Source organism: Populus alba, chromosome 18 (genome assembly GCF_005239225.2).
Source record: "Populus alba chromosome 18, ASM523922v2, whole genome shotgun sequence".
NCBI classification, from domain to species: Eukaryota; Viridiplantae; Streptophyta; class Magnoliopsida; order Malpighiales; family Salicaceae; genus Populus; species Populus alba.
Window position 1 is genome coordinate 12,632,991 of NC_133301.1, and position 22,971 is coordinate 12,655,961.

Here is a 22,971-nt window from a genome sequence, read left to right on the forward strand (position 1 = left end):
CTCAACAAATCGGCACCTTTAAAGCTGCCACCTACCTCTCTTAATAGTCTGAGATCCACGGCAGGAAAGTGAGAAAGCTGCTCCAGAAATGGAGATATTGAAATGGGTCCCAAATCAAGACAAGGAAAAATGGATGCCAGCCAACTCTCTGTTATGCACTACTATTAGCCTGTTCCAAACTGAGCTGGGAGGGTGTACAATACCAAATATACAACTCTTACTGAATGACTGCAGGAATATGGTAAGTTAAGGGGGGGGGGGAATAGATACAAAAAAAGAAGACATCCTCAAACCTGATAATGTATTTTGAGAGCTACATGATTTTCATAAAATGACGGCCATCCCCTGGTAATCTTTATACTGTACCCTAGACAGAAAGGGGCCTCTCCGGCTTTTCAAATTTTCAGCAAGGTTTGATTTCAAATCCAATGCTCAGAAGGGTCCGAGCTGATTCTATTGCCTTCTCCTTCTCACCCCCGAGATCAAGGGTTTCACCAGTTAATTCGCCTTCCTTTCCAACCGACCACTGGGTTGAAGTAACTTGGCCTTGCAATGCATCGGCTTTCTTAATTGGCAAGTTGCTCATGGAAGCAGGAGCAGCTGCAGCAACAAGTGGAGCACTTGGTGGGCCATGTCGCTTCTTCGGTACAGGCATGTCATGGTCATGTACTCCCTTATATGTTATAATGACAGCATTTGTGTTATCCACTGCTGTTTCAATGTGCTTTCGGACAGGACATCCGGCTGAAGTGCATCTATAATAGTTCCTGTAAAATTCATTCAAGCAATAGATCACAAGTAAGATTTGATGCATGAACCAGTTTATATCTGGAACTTATAACTCAGATTAATGAAGGAAACGCATAATGTAAAGCTTTTGAACTGGTTATTATCCTGGAAGTTACTCCCTCAGTTCAATGAGGTTGAGATTCCATTGAGTCACATCTGTGAATATTCTAACACGATAAAAATTCTTGATCAGTCTCTAAAACACCTACTCTAAAGAATCCTTTAAATACAGCAGGATGGATATGTGCATGCAAAAACGATGTTGTAAAGCGCATGCAGCTACGTGGTATTCAGGAAGCTAACTCAAAAGTACATCAAGAAGCACAACAAGTCATAATCTGGAGGAAATGAGCACAGGACCCGGCGGATGCCTGCTTTACAAGACACTCACATGGCATGCATTGCAGGATATGCAGTTGCAGGGTTAAGAGTTAATTACAATCCCAGTGAGTATAGAAGTCTTGGACTTGTTATTAATTGATAAACCAACTCAAGGTAACATGCAAGATTAGTGATTATATTTTCTCACAGAAAAAAACTATAGCCCTGAAATGATATCAGTTACCAGAATAGGTACATAATTTTTTTTATTCTTCCAAATATGAAAAACCATCTATTTTATATTAAAAATAAGTACCTTCTAAGTTTCTGAACTTGGATTCTTGGAAAAGTTCGAGTGGAAGTGCCTCTAACATTTACATAAAAAGATAGCTGAGACCACAATTGTTGACCAAAAACCTAAGGTTCTTATAGAGTTTTTATTTGAGCAGGCTAAAGATGCTATGATCTTGTGAAGAAGGGATTGAGTGGGCCGAAATACATCCAAGCTATAAAAAATTACAATGTATCAAATGAAAAAAACAAGGGGAGAACTAAGGAAGATCATCTTGCCCTTTGTAGAAGGAACAAATGCCGAGAATAAGAGAGGAATGCCTGAGTCCCAACTAGCCATGAATTAAAAAATATCTCTCTTGATTTAAAGAAATGAAAATTCACATCATAATTACCCATTTAAAGCCATGAGAAGCATTATGAAAAAGGTCAAACTAAGGAAGCAACTTGTAACTTGAACATAGCAGTCCAAAACTTAAAGCCAACAGGTCGCTGTATTTTACCTATCTGAACACCAGAAAACCACCTTCTTGACATCTTAAAATGAAATGATGCTGTATTCACTGCTCATAATCCCTAAATGACGGGGAACTGGAAATCCTTGCAGGGTGTTGGTAGTGAACTAGTTATATTTGAGGCTTGCTCTTTAATTGGCATATAAGGAGGCATGCCATGAGAACATAAAAAGGGGCATAATCCTATAAGAGACAATGTTTTCAGCAACTTTCAAGCGTGTCCCTTTTCCTTCTTGGTTTCCAGGTATCATTTCGTTTTTCAGGATTAGAGGTGCCATGAACCGGTTAGAATTGAGGCTTACTTGATTCAAGTTGAGTTACATGTTTCAGTTTTTAACTGGGAGTTTTGGATGGGTTTTGAGGCCTCTAATGAGCTTTACCATGAAGAGTGCTCTCCAATTGGATTAGACGAGGAATCAGGGCAACCATCAAGTTTTAAGGGCATTAAATTTGTAATTCAAGCAAGGGTTGAAGATGTGTTTGGACTTTCAAACTTTAGAATAAGCTAGGACAATACAACCTATGACAACGGCATACAGAAAATGAGTGGGTCAAAACAGTATTAACCAACAAAGATCATGCCTAGCTTGAGCCATGTCCAATAGCACTATTGTGCATAAAGAACGGAAGACATTCCAAACCCCCCCCCCCTCCCCAAGTATGAATGCACTTGAAGATATGAAAACAGCGACATGGCTGCAGAAAATGGAACAACACAAGGTGCAAAAGTACGTACATGAATATGAATTAGTCAACTCCATCCCTTAAAACATCAAGGGTTCAGTTATTCCTTTACCTACTTTAGATAATATTTGAACCCATCTGAAGCTTCCATGGCAGCTATAAAAAACAGATCTTAGCAACCAACACATCTCTCCCCAACAAAAAGGGAACACAAGCTGTCAGAACTCCTATAACTTATCAATAGGACAGCATCCAAGATGATGAACCAAGTCACCATCACAGCAGTGCTCATGAGAATCTGCCTCACTTTATATCCACAATCTGAACACTTAGAAGAACAGTTGTTCACACAAAGCATGAGACCTTCAAAAATCACATTTTTAAGCCTTGAAACTATCTTGTCAAACAGCCCCTTACTTTTAAAGCTCCTGAAAAAAAATCAGGCAGGTTCACCTCGAAATTTAGCATCTGAAAGTGGCTCATAATACAACTCCACTGCCCTTTACTCTGCAGATAATCTAGAAAGGGACCTCAAACACTACTTCTTAATCCTCAAGAGTGAACTTCAGGCCCCCCTTGTGCCCGTTCCTCCTACCCCAATAAGAAAAGAAAAGGAAAAAAAAGAGGAAGAAGCAAAAGAATCACCAAAGGCAGTCGCTGCACTGTCACTGCATATCAATCATACAATCAAGCCGTCAAGGGGACGGAGATGCTGAATATAGCACAAGTCCCAAATTCGTTCTTGACAGCCCTATTGAAATAATTGTGGGAAACACCTTAGCATCTTCATTTGGTTTTTCGTATTGTAAGTGCACCAGTCATGTTACAAGGAATATACTACCACAAATACTGATCTAGAGGACATGAGTTTATGAGAAACATCCTGTATGCCACTAGTGCTTCAGTATTTATAGGTTGGAAAATAATTTCACATCTACCAAATTTAAATGCAACTCAAAATATATGTCATCTGAAATTGGCTACTTGTTGGCCAAGAAAATGTCTGATAGCTATGAACAAAAACATGGTGATATTATAAGGTTTCAACCACACATCATCAAACCTACTGAGCACCTAGTAACATAGGCACTACAAAAAAAAAAGAAAAAAAAAGATAACAAACTAAAACTTTACAATGCAAGATCACACTGGATTTTACATAGCATTGTCACAAGATAACATGTTATTGATTTATTAAGTCAAAATTGTCAAACATACATGGAAAATTCAAGAAATAAAAACCAACTGAGCACCTAGTAACATAGGCGCTACAAAAAAAAAAAAAAAAAAGATAACAAACTAAAACTTTACAATGCAAGATCACACTGGATTTTACATAGCATAGTCATAAGATAACATGTTATTGATTTATAAAGTCAAAATTGTCAAACATACATGGAAAATTCAAGAAATAAAAACCGAACCTGGGATGAGGATTTCCCTTCACCATCTTCTGTCCATACTTCCGCCATCTATATCCATCACCTGAGATCCCCACATCACCTGCTGCATGAACGATGAATTTAGGTTTTTTTCCAGGTTTAAGGACAGCTTTCGAGCATTCTAAGTTTCCCTTCAATCTGGTCAGAAATGAGCAAAAAGCATTATCTCCAACACTGACTTTACAGAAGAATAACAAAAAGTGCTAACATCACTTAGAATTAAAGTTTGAGGAAACCAAATTCACAGAAAAGATTGCCTTCGTTTTGGCTCAGGTTCACTGATATTCTCCTCTTTTATTTGAGTTTCCTTGTTCTCATCTGAGCTGCTTGAACTCTGTCGTTTTCTTTCGGATATTGCGGATGTTTCTGGTACAAGTTCAATTGACAATGTGGCAGGTTCTGAGTCTTTGAGCATTCTGACGGTATGCTCAGTTACAGTGGTCTGCAAAATAGGCCCCACAGATAATCCAGTCCTGCTTTTCCTTGTGCTTCTATTCTTCCGAGGTGGATCATGACTGTGCATTCCTTTATTAACAATCTCAATCACATGGCCTGAGTGATCAGAACATTCAATCTTTTTAGCACAACAGTCAAAATAAGTGCACTTGTAGTAACTTCGAGAACCTCTAGGACTCTTCACTTGCTTCTGACCATATTTACGCCAGTTGTATCCATCTGGAATAGATGTCTTCGCTACAGGAACATAGAGAGCCTTGAGCTCAGCAGAACTTTGGTCCCCTGCTTCTGATATATATGCATTCTTAACCTCCGGGGGAGACAATTTTTTTACTGGAGGAGTTGGACTTGGAGCAGACGATATAGGTTGTGTAACAGAAGTTGGTGACAGTTCTGACAAGGAAGTTGGACATACAGAAGGCTGAAGCTGATTTTGGGTCTGGGCTCCAGAACTCTTGTCTACTACACTTCCCAAAACTTCCTGGTGCGACAACCCTACTTGCTCCTATGAAAAATGAAAAAAAAATGCACAATTAAAAAAATTGTTCATTTGACAAACATTGTACCATGCAGCTAAAAGTTTACGAAAATGGTCTAATGTTCTCACTTTTGGGAAATTTACAAGAGCATACATCCAGTGCTTTATTGGAAAGGCATAAAGTGCACCCATTGACTTACTGTGAGCCAGGTTCCACACTTTTATTCCAGAGAGAATTTTCAACAAAGGGACAATCATTTTTTCTTCTTTCTTGGACAATATTCACTACCCAATGCAAAGAGTTACAAGCAGCATAAGACACCAAACAGCTATTAAGTCACCTTTGCAAAAGCAAGTCAGTCAAGGTTTAACAAAGTCTCTTCGTACATTTATGAACACTTCATTGCCTCCACATTGCAGTCTGACCATTTGCTTAAATTCAACTTCCCATGCAGTTGACTTGCCCCCTTTATCCTCCATCTCAATGCTCTAGTTTTTCTGGTTCTGCTTGCCCTATCCCAATTTCGAACCATTTTTACGGTGTTTCCAAAAGTTAGACTAATAAATCTAAAACCAATGGACAGCACTCATATTTTTTGGGTTAATTAGATCCACAATTCCACCCTTAAAGCAGCACTTTATAAGTTAATGGCTCTCCCCCTTTTCTTCTTCTTCTTTCTTTTTCTAACTGCAGGGAAGTGGATTGTTTTTCACAGAATTTACCAACTAACAAAGTGTCCCCCCTTTCGTTTCTGAAACAAACAACCACAAGACCCGAAAATGAAACTTTCAATCAGTGGCATGTAAACTTAAAGAGTTATACTCAAATTATCTATGTTAAGCTTTCAGTAACAGCAATAACTTCCACTCAGAGAACCTAAACCCCCACTCAAAATCACTTCATCAACTCCATAAACCCTAGAACAAAAAACTTCCACCACCACCACCAACAACAACAAATCACACATCAATACTCTAAAACTTCCATTTACCAACTAGAAAAAATAAATAAATAATTGAGGTGTCACAAATTGCTAAGCAAGAAAATAAAATAAATAAATAAGCTTGAGCTCCTAACCTTGTATTCAGCTTCCACGTGCGTCTCTGCCGCTGAATTTCCTTTCAAACCTGCAAGATCATCTACAGAAATTACAAAAAAAAAAAAAAAAACACTATGTGTGTGTGTAAAACAGAATTACCTGAATACTGATCATTCTCCTTCGGTAGTATCTCCGTGGAAGACAGCGGCACCACCGTTAGGGTTTCCACTTGCTCCTCCCTTACCTCCTCCTCCTTCTGCGGACTCGGTACGATTTGCTGCAACTCACTGAGTTGACTCTCCTTCTCTTCCTCCTCCTCCTCCTCCTCCTCTTCTTCCTCATTATAATCGCCTTCTAATTCCTCTTTTCCTACAAAGTCACCGTCGTTTTGTTCATTTCCTTTTCTTTTATGTTCCTTATTTTGTACTGCGAGAGCTTCAAAGCTCTCACTCTCTGCCATGGCCAACTGAGTAAAGTTCGGAAACAGTTCCAACTGCCTCTTTTCTTTTTTTATGTTGTACCGAAATTAAAAGCCGAAACCGATTTATCGGATTGTTTTAGAGATGGAGAGTGAAGGCGTTGCTTTGCTTTGCTCGCGAGGGTATATGTGTCTTTGACTACAATTGACTCAGGTGGTTTTTTTGGTAAGCGAGTGTGACTAACCAACGCCGTTCATTTCTCCATTCGTTTAGCTTATCATGACTTGACAGGTCCCTTAACGGCGGGCGGCCGTCCCTTGATGCGGCCGTCTCTTGATGCCCTTCTTTGACTACTATATTATACAGTGATCAACTATCCGTGCTTTTCTGCGGACAAAATGAAAAGTTAATTATTGCATTAAAAAAATATCTGTGAGCATTATATTTTTTATTGCATGTGGTAAAATATTTAAAACGAGGATAAATTTTTTTTACCAGTGTATCAGATCAATATAGTTATCTTGTTAATAAATAAATAAAAATTAGTATATATATTTTAAAAATATTTAAAAAAAATAAAAAAATGAATTATTTTAATGTATTGATATCAAGAATAATTTTTAAAAAATAAAAAGTATTATTTTATATATTTTGAAATAAAATATATTTTACAAAACAGCACAATTATACTCGGATTTTAAAATAATTATAAAATAAGGATAATTTTTTTTATCAATATATCAAATTAATTTAGTCATCATGTTAATAAAAAAAAAAAAAAATAGTGTAACTTATTCAACAGCTTAAGAGTGAATTGATTAATCTGTTCAAATGGTGATGTGACTAAAACAAATCACTCCGCTACTGTTTTAACCTTAGCTTAGTTCCAACTTAAATATGAAATAACATATTGATAAAGGATTGAGTCCTAAAAGAATTTTAAGAAGTGAAATAAAAAAATAGGATTAGCATATTAAATTTATGACCTGGATAATAAATATGAAAGCAATGAGCTAAGCTGATTGGACAATCTGATCTATTTTTTTTTTATTATATCTTTCTAGTTTGAGCCTTGATTGAGTATTAAATGATATTGAATTGGATTAAATTTAAAAGCCAAATTTAAGAATTATAAAAAGAATTAGAGATGAGATTTAAGAAGTAAATAAACATTAAAGGATTTAATTGAAAAAATATGAGCATCAAAAAAGAGGGAAAAAAAAAACCAATCATAACGAATCTCCTGAGCTGTAAATTTCCAAACCTCAAATTTCATGAAATTTTAGACTTGAGTTTAGCTAAAAATTTTATTTCTCAATTGATGTAATGTTGAGGAATGAAATGAAAAAAATATTTTAATCTTAAAAAATTATCAAAGTACGTAAAACAAATAGCAATCGAAAAAACAAAGGCTAAATTTGACATTAAAATAAAATAAAATATTAAAGAATGAAATTAAAAAATAAATTCAACTGAGAAAATGATTTGAAACAAGACAAATAGTGATCAAAAGAATAAGGACTAAATCTAAAATATGAAAGGAGAATGAAATTGAATAAAAAAATTAATTTTATAAATCATTTCAAATAAAATAAATAGTAATGAAAGGAATATAGATTAAATCTAAAATAAAAACAAATTTAAGTTGGTTTAAAAATTTGAAGTCTAAACATGAAAATCAAGAAGAAAAAAAAAAAAAAAAAAAAAACAATTAACACCAAACCAACGATTCATACACCACATACTCTACATAGAAATGGTGGGGCCGCTAGGACATTCTGACATCACCCTGGAAGCTGATGTTTGGCCACCGGATCACTTTGTGCATGCTATCCAAATGACGCGGCTTCAACCCATGCATTGATGTTTACAATGTACATGTCATATATTTCTGAAAAATAGTATTTATTCAATTACAAAAATGTCTTCATTCAAATTTAATAATAACTAAAAAAACTAGAATGAAAAAATAAAAAGTCATGAATGCTAGTTAAAGTTTAATTTGAAAGGCAATCTAGTTATTTCCTATGCTTTAAAAAATAAGAAGTCTAAATAGATCATTAGATTCTAGAAGCTTGTTCAGTTTTTTTTTTACTTTTAATGGTAAGTACATAATTTTGATGTGTAAAAAAAAATATAAAAAGACCCTATTATCCACAATAATCAAGTCAAATGTCTTTTTTGTGAAAATAATAAAATTATTATTTTACTATTTCAATTTACGCTGCAAATAAGTCCAGATCTATATTATTTGACATTAGTCAAGTCAATTGTTTTTTTTTTTAAAAAAAAAACGATACTATTTTTTTTTTTCTTGGTGTTCACTTGATCAATTTAAATGGGTCAATCAGGTTGCTAAAACCCGTTATACAAATCGATTTTTGTCGGGTATATATATATATATATATATATGATATATGTGTGTGTGAAAAGCGCACCACCTTGTTTTTATCTAAGAGAAAACGCCACAGGCTTTTAGATTTTTGTATAACAATTTTTTTTTTTTCAATCCTCTGAACTCCTTTAAATTTCAAATCCCAAATGATAAAAGATGGAAGGAGCAGATTCCCAGTGATTATAAATGTATTATTCTGCCTGTTTTTGCTGTTATGCCATGGTATGTGTATGAATCCAAGCCGTCCACGTGCCTATGAGAAGAAGAGTAGAAGACATGGACGGATCAGATCAGAAAATAGCATGATTGCTTCAAAATAATTACAGGGGACATGACAACATGATTGAGTACATTCATGGGAAAAGAAATGATCACATGCCTTGGCTGGAATGTAGGGAGCATGGTGCTCCAACAAGACGGGACATTTCTAGTTTTTTGCCAACATGTGAGATACCTTGTTGAAACATTAATTACCTTTGGGAATGTTTTATATGTATATTAAATAAAATTTGTTCAATTAATTGTGAGACTTCATGGGCCATGGGGACAATTATATCTAGTCGAGTTGAGTTTTTGCTTTCAATGGAGGGCTTATTTTTACTTTATTAGCATCCGAATCCCATAATTTTTTTTCAGATAGATTTAACTTTTACCTTCAACGGAGGGTTATTCTTTACTTACTAGCATGCGATTCCCATAATTTTAGATAGAGTTAATTCTAAATTAGATTCTATAGTTTTTTTTAAATTAATTAATTAGTTACTAGATTGGTGGCTCAAGCAAATATTATAGACCTGGACCATGTTTTTTTTTTTTAACTTGATTTTTTTTTTTTTTGTGATAATCATGTCTTTAAAAAGTGAGAGTGATTGAATAATCAAGTTAAATTTTAATTAATTTAATAATACGATAAAAGACGAGGCAACAATAATAATAAAAAATAAATAAATAAATAATATTATTTTGGGTAAAGCTGAGTTAACACGTGAAATTCCGTGAACTGGACATGAAAGGTATATCAAATTACGTGTTTATCGTGCGTCCTGGAATAATGAGGTCAGGATAATTAAATAGAAAAAAATAACGATAAATGAAAAAAAAAGTGCAAAAATCAAGAAATAAATATAGATCAAGATATTTAATAGCACAACACTAGGCATTTACTCAATCGTGTTTAATGAATTTGTTTATTAAAATCAATTTGTAATAGAAACTGATCAACACATAAAATTTATTGAATAAAATAGAAGGTAAAAAAATATTATATAAGGTTGCACATATTAAAAATATTATAAGAAAATAAAAAAATTTAATTTGTAAAATAAATTTAATTTAAATGAAATATATATAAAAATGACTGACAAATCATATTAATCCCATGAAAAATTAAAGACATTCAATATAATTAAAAAATAATCAATATTTAAAAAAGACTAAATAAGCAAAAAAAAACGACATAGGACGGGTGTTAATTAAAAATAACTTAAAAATATTTTAAAAAATACATAGAAAGGTATTAATTTAAAAAAAAAAACACTAAAAAATGGAAAAACCTGGCACCTGGGCCTTGAAGTTTAGGCACATTTGCTTGGACATATATATATATATATATATATATATATTATATATATATATATTTATTAAAGGATGGATAACCTTGTACGTGCCCCTCTTTATTTTTTTTAAAAATAGGCAGGTGACGCCTAGAATTTCAGCCACTATTATAGTGGCTGAAAAATTAGGCCTATATAAAAAAAACCTTGTTTTTCAACACATCTCAACCACAAAACTTTTTTTTATGTTATACGTGTTTTTTACTTCAGTTATTTATCTTTCAATTCAATCCTATCTCTCAAAAAACATGCAATTGGTTACTAATTTGAACTTCATAAGAGCTTAATTATGCAAAAAAAAAACTTGAAGAAAAATTAAAATTTTAAAAAAGTATCACTACTTCAATTCATATTGAAAGAGTAAGCTATGATTTAAACTACAAAACACCTCAAGGCTTCGTTTTTGTTAATTCTTGAATGAGAAATAATTTTATGGTACATATATTTGAAATATTGAGATGTTGGGTATTTTGGAGAGAGAGATAGATATTTTAGGCGTTAAAAAAAAAAATTCCAATTGATTAGACAAATGATGGAGTAACTCTGGTTACAAGATTGTTAAATAATTTTCATGCAATAGAATGACTAGTTAATTTAGTTCAAGAAACTATAGGCATTAATTAATTTAGTTTGATAAAATACAGGGACTAAATTATAATTAAAAATTTGAGATATTGAAGCTAAAATTCTTCACTTAAGTCTCCTACCTAAAGATGATAAAAGTCCCCTACATTCTTCGTTTTATGTAAAATAATTCCTTCAAAATAAAAAAAAAATCAACTAGGTGCTCAATATTGTGCTTCATTCCCGTTTACAAAATAATTACTTTTATTTAGATTTCGAGTCCTATAATTATTAATAATAATACCACTAGAATTTTAAAAACTTGATCATTAATTTTAAGATTTATAAAGATTAATTGAAATACATGCAAGTTTATCCAAGATATTCATATTAATAATAATAAAAAAAGCAATTACTCTTGTACCAACATAAATAAATTATATTTTTAGTTACATTAGATAAAAAAAATAATTTTATAAAATTAAGATAACCTAGCAAAGATTTTACTTTTCTAGGGATCCAAACCTGATAGGTAACATCAAGGAAAATAAATTTTTAAAAAGAAAAAAAAATGAGAAGATGCTATTTTTTTTATTCTGACTCTAATTAATATAATAATATATCAAAACCTTTTTCAAAGCTAGTCTCCAATGAGAAAACAACGTGAGTGCTAAGATTTGATAAATATCCATCCAATGTCATGTCACTCTCTCCACGTCCCCTACAAGGCTAACAAACTTTTCAGATGCATGTTACTCTGCAGAAGGGAATCAATTGTCAGCTCGAAAAGATCGTCAAATATTCCCTGATGGCACCACCGCTCTTTTACGTGCACCGTTGATTCAAGAATCGTTTGATATTATAATATTAATTGTTTTTTAAAAGTTTTTTTTATTTAAAAATATATTAAAATATATATATATTTTTAATATTTTATACATTATTTTAATTCAAAGCAAAAAACATACATTAGTTATAATATTAACTATATGAAGATACTTAAATAATCAAGAGATAATTTATTATCTTAGATGAATTAAAAAAAATATTTTATATATTTTCAAATAATATTGACTATAAAATCCTTTGTTAAGATGAAATAAAATTTGAAAAGAGATTTTAAATCTTATTCAAACAATCAATAACTATTATATAGAAAATAAAGATAATTTAACATGACATATATACTTTATGCTTTAATGTTAAATTAAAATATTATTGATGAAAATATATTAATTACATTAAGAAACGAGTCACTGAAATGTTAAATCAAACCATTAATAACTTTTCTAATATTTTGGAAATCATGAAACGTTGCTAGACAATGCACATGATTTTTAAATATAAATTAATCAATTACTAAATTGATAATAAATTAAATTATTTAAAGATGATGCACCTGATCTTTATTTGGAATCAACAAAATGAAGCATTCAAGCTATTAAAAAAAAACTTTTCATCCCTCAATATTGTTTTTACTAAGAATTTTTCTTGATTTTTTTGCTTGCCTTCTATAAGTTTAGTCATGACCTCATTATCAAAGTCACATATGTTTTAAATGTTAATACAAGTTGATTTTGATATTTCTAGTTCTTTTATAAAATTAATTTATTTTAATTTTTATCCTTCAACATTTGATTTTTTTTTAATTTGTCTTCATGTTTTTTTTTTTCATTCTTCTTTTTATCAGTCCAATGCCTATTGCCACAGGGTTTGCAGGTTGATTTAATATTTTTTTCATTGTTTTTTTTTTTTAAAAAAAATTCCATTTCATCACTCAATATTTTTTAATTGAGAATTTTGATTTTTTTTTTTTTTTGGGTTTGCCTTCTATGCATTCATTCCCAACCTCATGACCACGATCATTAGTTTTGAAGATTAACACAGATTGTATTTGGTTTTATTTATTTATTTTTTTAATTTTATCTTTTAGCATTTAATTTTTAAGAATTGATATTTATGCTTTTTTTTTTTTTTCACTTTGTTTTTTATGGGGCTATCCCATTTTGTGTCCATGGTGTTAGCGAGTTGACCTATATATATATATTTTTATTATTGTGTTTTAATTTGTGAGCTAGCTTGAAGCCCACTATTAAAGAAGCTTGAAGCCCACTATTAAAGAAGCATCCAAAAGAAAGCCAATCTCACACTGGATTGTTCTAGCTTTGAGCACCGCTGCAGTGCTCATTTCCCGCGTCAAGCCTTCTACCACGGGTCTATTATTCAAATGGGGGTGCAAGCAAGTGGATCATTTCATGGATGGCAGTTGCTGTGTGGCCTTTAACTGCGTTAATTCTGTTTCCTTCTTCCTTCTTTGTTGATAGTTCTCCCACTCCTCCGACCTGCAAACTCCTTGTTTCTTATATTGTGCTCGGTTTTTTAAGTGCTGCAGATAATCTCATGTATGCATACCTCCCAGCATCAATTGCTGCTCTTCTAGCTTCATCATCCCTAGTGTTTTCTGCTCTCTGTTGATATTTTCCTGTGAAGAACAAATTGAAAGCTTCAATGGTAAATGATACTGTCATAATTACTGCTGCTATGGCAATAATTGCATTACATTCAGATTCAGATAGGTATGATAGGTGTCAGCTGCTGTTATTTTGCTGCATGATCCCGTGAAGGGCTTCAAGGTTCTTTCCCGAATAATCACATCTTGGGGATTTAGTTCTTACACATCCATGGAAATTCCTCTACTGCTATTAAAGATTCCCAATCATGATTTATTGGTGAGTTCCCATCGCATCTTTTTTCTTTTTTGTTCCTGCTATATAGCAATGATACAGTTAACATTTCTACACTACATGATGTAACATATTGCTACGTTATTGCTTTGCTTGCAAGTTGTATATATGGCACATTAAGAAATGTTTGAAATAATTAGATAAACTTGTAGAGAAGAATTTACCTAAATTGACGCCACTAAAGTAGTATTGATATTGCTGTGTGTAGATTGTAGCCTAAAAACTGATACTTTATTTGATATCTGTGTTGAACACATGAAGGTGGTATATCGATTTATCTCGAAAGCCTTGAAATAAGAAAAGGAAGAAACAAAAGCTCTGTAATGTGGCTTTATCCAATAAACATGTCAAGGTTCACAATAAACGAGAGGGGAAATTTTTGGTAGTAAATCATTTTGCGAGGTTTTCAAATGCATGCCCTTCCACCACAATATAACACAACCACGCACTAAAGACACAAAAAGAAGAAGGGAAAAGCTGTCACAGGTCCGTCCTGGAAGAAACAAAAGTTTAACCAGACCAAACTTCCGGGTGCCAAGATTGAAATTTCCGTTTATCCGGAAAAATCATCTCTACCAATCAATGTGAGATTTTAATGAAGTAAGGGCATTAGCATATGCCTCATGCAAAACATCGTGTTGAGTCATGACCTGAACATGTAAACTTCGTGTTGAGGCACAAGATTTCTCATAAGAGAGAATAATCACAGCATGCCTTTGGTGACAACGACGATAGACATGAATTGGCTCTTTAAATCTATAGTTGTAAGAGCTGAACGGAAAAGGGTTGAGCACAAACCTTTATTTATTTTTAAGTAGCTCAGACAAATGTGAAGTAGAAATATATATAAATTCCATCTTGCTGAAAACACTAGTTCCCTTCATCAGGGAATAAGCATCTCCTGTGTCCTCTTCCACCCCCATGACATGCCTTGCGAGTTTTAATGACATATCTAAAATACTGTCTTATAAGTTTGTTGTACACATGCATAGTGGATAAAAATCCTTGTTAGCAACATAAAACTCGCTTTGCCATCAGCTATAGCTGCTGCTATAGCATCATATTCAATTTTTTGGACCAATGTCCTTAAGGGCACAGATCTGCTCCTCTCCCATGGCAGACATGACAGTCACCACAAGGTCCTTTCCTTCACCAAACCCATCTTTAATCTATATACACAAAATAGCAAACACAAAATTTCAGTTTTCGGAATGAAAACCAACTAGCCTGTGGAAACAGAGAAAGGCTCAACAAATATTAATGCACAAGCAAGTCAAGACACCAGTCAAGGACCAGAAAAAAGATGCCAGTAAAATACCGGAGTAAGCAGATTATCATCGGTGGGAAGCCTCAGATCATCCTTGGTATTTCCATTTTCAGTCAAAAGACTCACCTACATGAATTTAAACATCAATTAGTTAAGTCACTATAAAAATGCTAAAAAACAAGACAACCAACTCAATTGGAAACCATTGCTTTTGCCATTTTCTCCTTTCTAGTATTTTACAGCCTTCCCTGAAGGAAGTCATTATTTAATATGCATCAGAAAAATATTGATATTAATAGTTCCATAGTTGAAATTAGCAATTTATGCTTCTAGTTTCAGTTGGATTTACACCATAGAACCTTGGGTCTCACATAGTTTATCACTACACATCAAATTTTAAATTCCAAGCCTTTTATACATGGAGATGAAAAAATCACACAGTAGTTTTTTCAGTTGAAATTATTCAATACAAAAAGGCATGCAATAGATTATAGGCAAAGTTTCCAACTTGTCCCATTAAACAGATAGGACAGCCAGACTAGTAACCAGCACAATACAAGATTTACTTGAACAGTAGAAATTAAACAAACTTACAAAGCCATCTTCAGAGATATCAATCAGCTGATAATCAGTACGATTAACATGGGGAACCTGTCAAAACAGAAATTTATCAAAACAAGAACAAAGGCACTTGTAACAAGAAATAAACCTATATAAACTGAGATTAGCAAAGAGTATTACATCACAGTTGTGAGATGAAGGAACAATATCTTCTAGCTTTTTCCCATTAAATATATCAATCCCCACAAAGTGGCACTTAGCATGTCCATGCTTGCCTGTCTTTGAGGTGGAAACCTCAACAACCTGTACTTTTCAAATGAACAAAAACAATAAGGACCGTCGTTATTATTGGGCAGAGCAAGAAAATAAAGAACTGTTGATATAAGCTAATCATTATTAAAGCATTTTTCTCCCAAACTTCACAGCTGCACATATAAGCTTGTTTTAGCATGCATGGGAGGTGGCACCTTATACCTGGTTATAACTATATGTGATGCCATCTGAACCAACCAAAGAGAACACCACCACCTATCTAAATAATCCTCTGATACACACCTATTGGTATTGATGTTTTTAGTGATATTTGCAGACATGCAAGCTAATATACTGTTTTGGAGGATGTCTTGCAAGAGACACTAAGTTGCAGCACTCCACACAGGCATGAAGACAATTTCACAGAACTGCAATTTCACACGTCTGTCCAGCATGACATTCAATCCACATTTGGTCATGATGAAGGACCATTGTTACTATTGGAACGATGATGATAAATTCCAAACAACACTTGTTTCACTGCAGGTTCAGATCCAGTTCTCACTGAAGCAATTATATATGCTTATGGGGGTATTAAGGAAGTTCATGATCTAGGGTTACATGCAACTTTTTTAAGCCAAACTCTGGAAATTTGGGGATTTTCAATAAGTTAAGAGATTTGGCAAACATATGAAAGCTAAAACTTTGAGGCATCTTTACTTTTGTTAAAAAGACTCCATTGTTCCAGCTAATTTTTAGTACATAGAAACGAAAAAGACACTTTTATTGTCGCACTCTATTAAATTCCCTAGATTGCATGTCAAGATGAATCAGTGGAGTAAAATTAAATCACTAAATGCCATTTTTTAGCCACCCATGTATTATCTTTTGATTGTTACATTACGAGGATTCTCTGATACTAAAGTGCCAGAACCGAGGGAGACTTAGAGGGCACCGCACACATGCAGCCTGTGAAAGCTCAAAGTTTTCTAAGGTTTTAATACGTAATTCCCACTGTCTGAAATCTTGTCACAAATAGCACATAAAGACATCGACCTTTAAAACTACCATAAAAAGGTGCACACACGCGTAACAAAGCCACACAAACATAATTTAAAAATTACAAATTTTTAGACACACAAAACCCCTACAGGAGAAGAACAATTCTCAGGATACACCATCAACATCAAAATCAACTCTCTTCTTTTTTTTGAAACATCCCCAAAAAGATACAATTAATTCTAAACAAATCAAAGTATGAACTCGGATAAAAATCACTTTTTGATTTTTTTAAAAAAAAACCACCTTTGTAAATAGCATGACTTATTAGTCAATTTACAAAGAGCACACTGAGATCTGGAAAGAAAAAAACAGAAACCCAGATAGAATCCATAACAAGAACATAAAAAAACAAAAAAAAAAGAGAGAAAAAAAGAGGAGATAGACCTTGCAAGGACGGTTCTTGATGACTATATAGCCATTCTTGCGGATAGTACCAGCTTGCTGAGGGTAAGTCTTGGAGGCTCCTGCATCAGCCTTTGATTCAAAGTGGTGCTCCTCGTCCGACATGTTGGTTGGTTCGGTTCTCTCTCGAGCAGAAAAGGAAAAAATAATGGAAGAGGATGATGACTTCTCGAGACAGAAGAGGACAGGGCACCGCCACTTCTATTTTATGCCTTCCTTCGATATAGATAGACGGATAAAAAGATTGAGAGAGTTTGAGTTTGGAGACAACACCTTCTCAACCCTGGTTAATGTTTTCGTCCAATCTTGACCGTTGGATCCTTTCCTTTAGTTTAGCTTAGCTTAGCTTCCCACTTCTTTTATATCTTTCTTTTCGAAATTTTGTATTTTTTTATGTAATTTAAATATATATTGGTTTTACTGTATCTTATTTAAATTTCAAGGATGGTTGGGGGAGAAAAAAACACTTCAGGTTAAATGTGAATAATTCATATAATTTTTTATTCTGTGGTAATATTATTTTTTAAATTAATTTACATAATAAATTAATTTACATTTTAAATTCTAATCAAATGCTTGAAAATCAAGTCACACGATACATGCTTCATTATAATTATAATATAATATCTCAATCACTGTGACTACATTTTCAGAATAACAACACTTTTCTTTTATATGATTTATTGATAACCTTTTTATAATAGTTAAAAAAAAGTTGAAGTTGATGTTTGAAAGTGTGGTAATAATTATTTTTTAAAATATTTTTTATTTAGAAATATATTAAAATAATATTTTTATTTTATTTTTTTTAAAAAAAATTATTTTTCACACTAGTATATTAAAATATCTGAATATATATATATAAAAATTAATTTAAAATATAAAAAAATTAAATTTTTTGACGATTGTATTTTCTCGACTTTTTTCAGTGATGACCTTTTTTTTTTTTTTTTTCCCTCTTGTAACTTTCCTTTGCCTTTCTCTTTAATTTCTTTGACGATTTTTTTTTCTCGTTCTCGTTTTGGGACTTTGGAAGGGATGCTTTGTCAGCATATTCTTCATTTTTTCCAATTGCTGTAGTCCACTGATTTTTCCAGCATGACGTTTTTTTTTTTATATATATTCAATATTCCAAGGCATATTTTCTATTTTTGTTTTCGTGCATCTTCTTCTGTATTTATGAGTAGCATCTGGTGCTTAAGGCCAAGATGCTAGGATTCCCACCTGTTAAATATTCTCAAAATACACATTTTTTATTATGGTGGTCATCTAGCATAAAAACCCAGCAAAATAAATAAACCATAAGTCAAAATGATTAAATAAAATTAAAAATTATTAACTCGATCATTTTCGGTTTGATTCGGTTTTAATAAAAAAAAAAAACTAAACCAATTTTTTTTTAAAAAAAACCAAAACTAGTTCAAACCGACCAATTTCGGTTCAATTTTTTAAGACAAAAACTGATTTGACTCGGTTTTTTTCGTTTTGGCTCGGTTTTTTTTTCCAGTTTGACTCGGTTTTAAGCTTGGTTTGACTTGATTACTCCAATTAAAAATAAACTTTTTACTCTACATTTTAATACCAGTATAGTTAAAGTATTATTAGAAGAATGAATCCAACAAGCTGCTATGCGAAAAAAAGAAAGAAAAAGACGAATATAATTCCAGTTCGGGTTGATAATTTCCAGTAAATATTTTTTCTAATTTACTAAATGAGCTAAACTATTCCATAAAAAAATTTCTTGCCATAGCATTCGCTGAAATTTTTCATAAATCATCGATGCACCATGGAAGACCCCACCGTCTATCTATACTATTCCAGAACTAAGAAAATATGGAATTAAAATCTAACTCGTACAAAACTGCTATTATATATTCTCAAAGTTTTACTCATAATTATTATAAATAAGGAATTCTATTGAAATTTAAATCAACTACAACTAATTATTTTTATTATTAATTATTAATTAACTTAACAAGTTAAAAAAATATATTAGAATTTAAATGAATTAGTATTAAGAAACTAAAATATCCTATTTCTCAAAACTTTTTAGAAATATGCTTACTTTTCCAAAACTTGTTCGAGAGGTGCTATTTTTCAGAAAACACTCTTAAAAACTTCAGTGTATATATTAATGGCAGGATCGAAGGACACCCCCATGTCTGGGATTTTTGGGATTACAGTGTAAAATAGTTTTTTTATTAAAAAATATATTAAAGTTATTTTTTATTTTATTATTTTAAAAATCAGTACAGTAGAATTATAAAAAAAATATTAATTTAATATTTTTCAAATAGAAAATACTTAAAAAAAAAAAAGTAGAAACAGAAATTATGCTTATCAGCTTTAAGCTGTTGTAAGAAGACAAAGAAATAGCTATAGGGGCATGCTACATGGAAAGATGAAAATTTGATGGTACTCATTGATAATAATAGTTTATGGAGAGATTAGGATTTAATGGTAAATATAATATTAACGTGATAATGGAGAATCAATGATGCCAATCTCCAAAAAGTAGAAGAAGGGCAGGGTCTTTTTATATTAGAAAACAAAAATTATGTAGTCAAATTAGCATGATCGTCGGTGTAATTTTTGATATAAAAAAAATTCTCTACTTACTTTCTTAGGTTTCGATTAAAAGAAGAAAATTAAAAAGAAAATTTTTTGATAATATTATTTAGAGATCTTAATTGATGTTGATTGGTTAAGTTTAACAATAACTTTTGTAAATAAATAAATGAATGATTCAGTTAAGCTTAATTAAAGGTGTTGAGTATATTCAACAAATATGTAACTGGTATTAGAATTTTTTCTCGATACTAATAAATGAAAATAACATAGTAATTTGTGTTGTTACACAGAAAAACAGCAAGGACCTAACTAGCAACGACGAATTTTTTACGTACACAGACACCAAGTAGGTGTTCGACATCTTAAAATAATTAAATAGCTTAATTTAATTGATAGTAAAAGAAATTTTCGTAGATTGTGATTTTTGGTATAAAGATTAAAAGAAAAAAAGAGAGAGAGAAGTAGAGACAAAATAATACTCTATTTAATGGGCAAGTAGATAAAATAATTTCATGGTTACTGATAATAATGCCCATGCCCGTTGAATGGGTCAGTCAAGAAGATTATTTCGTGGTTACTGAAAATATTGTTTTGATAAATAGACACTTTAGAGAATAAACTTTCGAGTTAATGAGATAATTAATCAGTGTAATAGATTAATAGTGAGCTTAATTAATTCATATGAAAGTTAAATATGTGGGTTCTATTAGAGACACTCTTGGTATTTTTTGTAAATTATACCATTTATCTGGAAAAAGAACTTATGAATTTATTGAATTATTAAGGATGCAATGAGGCGAGAATTACTTCAACGTACATGCATAGTTATTCCTTAATTAATTATATTGTTGAAATGTTCAATTTTTAATCATGTTGAATGTGATCATGGTTTTTTTAAGGTACTTTGCATCCTCAAACCAGAAAATAAATGCATAAATAAATATTTTGTTAAATATTTAATATAATTGATAGAATTAATATTTTATTGTAACACACTTTATGTTTAGGAATTGTAATATTTAACCTATTGACTTATATATGATGTAAGTTATGATGTTGTTATTTTAGGATAGATATATGGATGGTTGTTTACATATTTTGAGCACAACAATTAAAAAGAAAAATAGAAAATATATATATTAGATTCTGTATTTTTTATTTTATAAAGATTATTCAGTTTGGAACATTATAAATCTTAGAATTATCAAATATTTATGTGATCGTTAATTTCAAAATATATAAAAATAATCAAGATACACATAAATTAATTAAGACAATCTCGTTAATTAAAAGTATATAGACAAACATATATAGTTGTGGGATACTGCTCGCAATTTATCCGGAAAAAAACTCGAGGTCGGCTGAATAAGAAAAGAAATGCGAGCCGAGTACTGCCACAGCAGCAACTTCAACCATCCATGAATATGATTAAGCTTGCTTCCTCTCGAGAGCAACCAGAAAAGGCAATAAGGAAATTTCAGATATTCCCACTGGACCAACCGACCATCATCAAGATCAGTTCAATCAAACAGCTAATCAAGCCCAACTTTTCTGCTCTTTTCTTTTTTCCTTTTCCTTTCTTTTGTTGATTGACAAAGAAAGGAGACATTGAGGAATAATTTGGAGGCATCGACGCTGATGCTAGGGACAAGCCATGGCGAAACATACAAGAAAAAAGAAAACGGGTGAGGATATTTGAGCACAGTTCCTGCTTTATTTCACTTCACAACGCTGTATTATAGAGAGTGGAGACGGTTTGGTACAGAGAAAGCTAGGTCTGGTTTGGTTAAAATCTCTATTTCATCGTACTTGAGGTCTTGACCCAGCGGTTGAAGGAACTTGTTTCCTTCCTCTGCATCCTGGGTTCAAACCTCACCATACACGTCTGTCATCCCCGCAGTGCCTTACATGCTCACTGGGTTTGCAGGATGTTCAGTGAGTCGTGAGATTAGTCGTGGTGCGCGCAAGCTGACCCGAACACCTACGTAAATAAAAAAAAAAAAAAATCTCCATTTCGATCGATGCAGTCACCACTTCAAATGTCAAATCATGCGAGCTCGAGTCCAAAACTATGACTGCTTTGGTGAATTGCTTCGTCGTTCTCAAAATTGGATAAGAGAAAGAAACTGGTCTTAAGTAGGAGCAAATTTATTGTAGAACGTCATTTGTTCTTCACACAAGCATAAAGCAAGAGAAAAGAAAAAGGGAAATGTCCGTTAACAAAAACTCTAAACCACATGGGATAACCATTGTATACTTAGATATACAAAATTATTAATTGCTCCAATGAAATTATTATTTTTTTTCCATTATAAAAAAATTGGATACATTGGACTACGGGATAAATGATTTTTTCATGAGGTTTATTTATTATTCTAGAATTGTCAAGGAATATTTTGATATTTTTACAATTTTTGACGTGGTTAAATTACTTGATTATATTTTAAAGCAAAAAAAAAAAATTACTTATAGTTTAGGGGCATCTTTTATATTTTACTTTTTTAAGCACAATATAATGACAAAATTCTAAAGTATGAATGCTAGGGCTTCTTCTTACTTTTATAATAACTTTTTCATAATAATTGTTTGGTCATAGAAGCAATGTCGTATTTTGATAAATAAAATATTAAAAAAAATCAAAAAAATTATCTACGTGTGTGTTGCTTGCATCAGCCCATGAAAAAAATAAATAGCTTGTCATGGTGATTCTACACGTGGGGCCAATTTAATTTTTTTCCTTTCTTTTCTCTTTCTTCCACCTTGATTTGCGTGATACCCTAAATAAAAATCCACAACAACTCTTCAATTTATTTTCTCTTTAGATTTTGTTTGTGTTTCCTTAATATTAATTTTCTAATTTAAAAATTTTATTTCAAATTGGAAAATATTGTTAATTTCATCCTCAATTTTTTCATTTCTTGAATTCGATCTTCATTTATTATTATTATTTTTATTTATTTATTTAAGATGATTGTTATATATATATATATATATATATATATATATATATATATATATATATAATTGCGATTTCATCCTCTATTTTTTTTTCTATCAAGTTTGATTTTTATTTTTCTTATTGATATTTTTCTGCTTTGACAATTT

General features: G+C 31.9%; 2 protein-coding genes and 2 long non-coding RNA genes across 5 annotated transcripts; 1 reads left to right on the forward strand and 3 right to left on the reverse strand.

Moving 5' to 3' along the window:
- Positions 1–134: 134 nt before the first annotated feature.
- LOC118034361 (probable WRKY transcription factor 32) lies at positions 135–6,624 on the reverse strand. Of its 2 annotated transcripts, none has more exons than XM_035039631.2 (5): positions 6,176–6,624; positions 6,055–6,116; positions 4,300–5,003; positions 4,025–4,180; positions 135–767 (listed from the first exon to the last, which is right to left on the reverse strand). In XM_035039631.2, exons 1-5 carry the CDS (start codon positions 6,474–6,476, stop codon positions 404–406), a joined length of 1,587 nt encoding a protein of 528 aa, XP_034895522.1. In that variant the 5' UTR covers positions 6,477–6,624; the 3' UTR covers positions 135–403. The 2 variants fall into 2 exon arrangements, with proteins under 2 accessions (XP_034895522.1, XP_034895523.1); XM_035039632.2 differs by having other exon boundaries at positions 6,055–6,104; positions 6,176–6,619.
- On the forward strand, positions 2,135–6,414 carry LOC140955000 (uncharacterized). Its single transcript, XR_012168714.1, has 2 exons — positions 2,135–2,394; positions 2,426–6,414. It is a non-coding gene; the product is annotated as an uncharacterized lncRNA (long non-coding RNA).
- Positions 6,625–13,090: 6,466 nt separating the features above from the next.
- Positions 13,091–13,672, reverse strand: LOC118034360 (uncharacterized). The gene is made up of 2 exons (XR_004685009.2): positions 13,568–13,672; positions 13,091–13,489 (listed from the first exon to the last, which is right to left on the reverse strand). It is a non-coding gene; the product is annotated as an uncharacterized lncRNA (long non-coding RNA).
- An 851-nt stretch (positions 13,673–14,523) lies between these two features.
- LOC118034359 (eukaryotic translation initiation factor 5A) lies at positions 14,524–17,521 on the reverse strand. The gene is made up of 5 exons (XM_035039630.2): positions 17,278–17,521; positions 15,760–15,882; positions 15,613–15,669; positions 15,070–15,144; positions 14,524–14,920 (listed from the first exon to the last, which is right to left on the reverse strand). The coding sequence occupies exons 1-5, from the start codon at positions 17,398–17,400 to the stop codon at positions 14,816–14,818; spliced, it is 483 nt and encodes a 160-aa protein (XP_034895521.1). The 5' UTR covers positions 17,401–17,521; the 3' UTR covers positions 14,524–14,815.
- Positions 17,522–22,971: the final 5,450 nt, after the last annotated feature.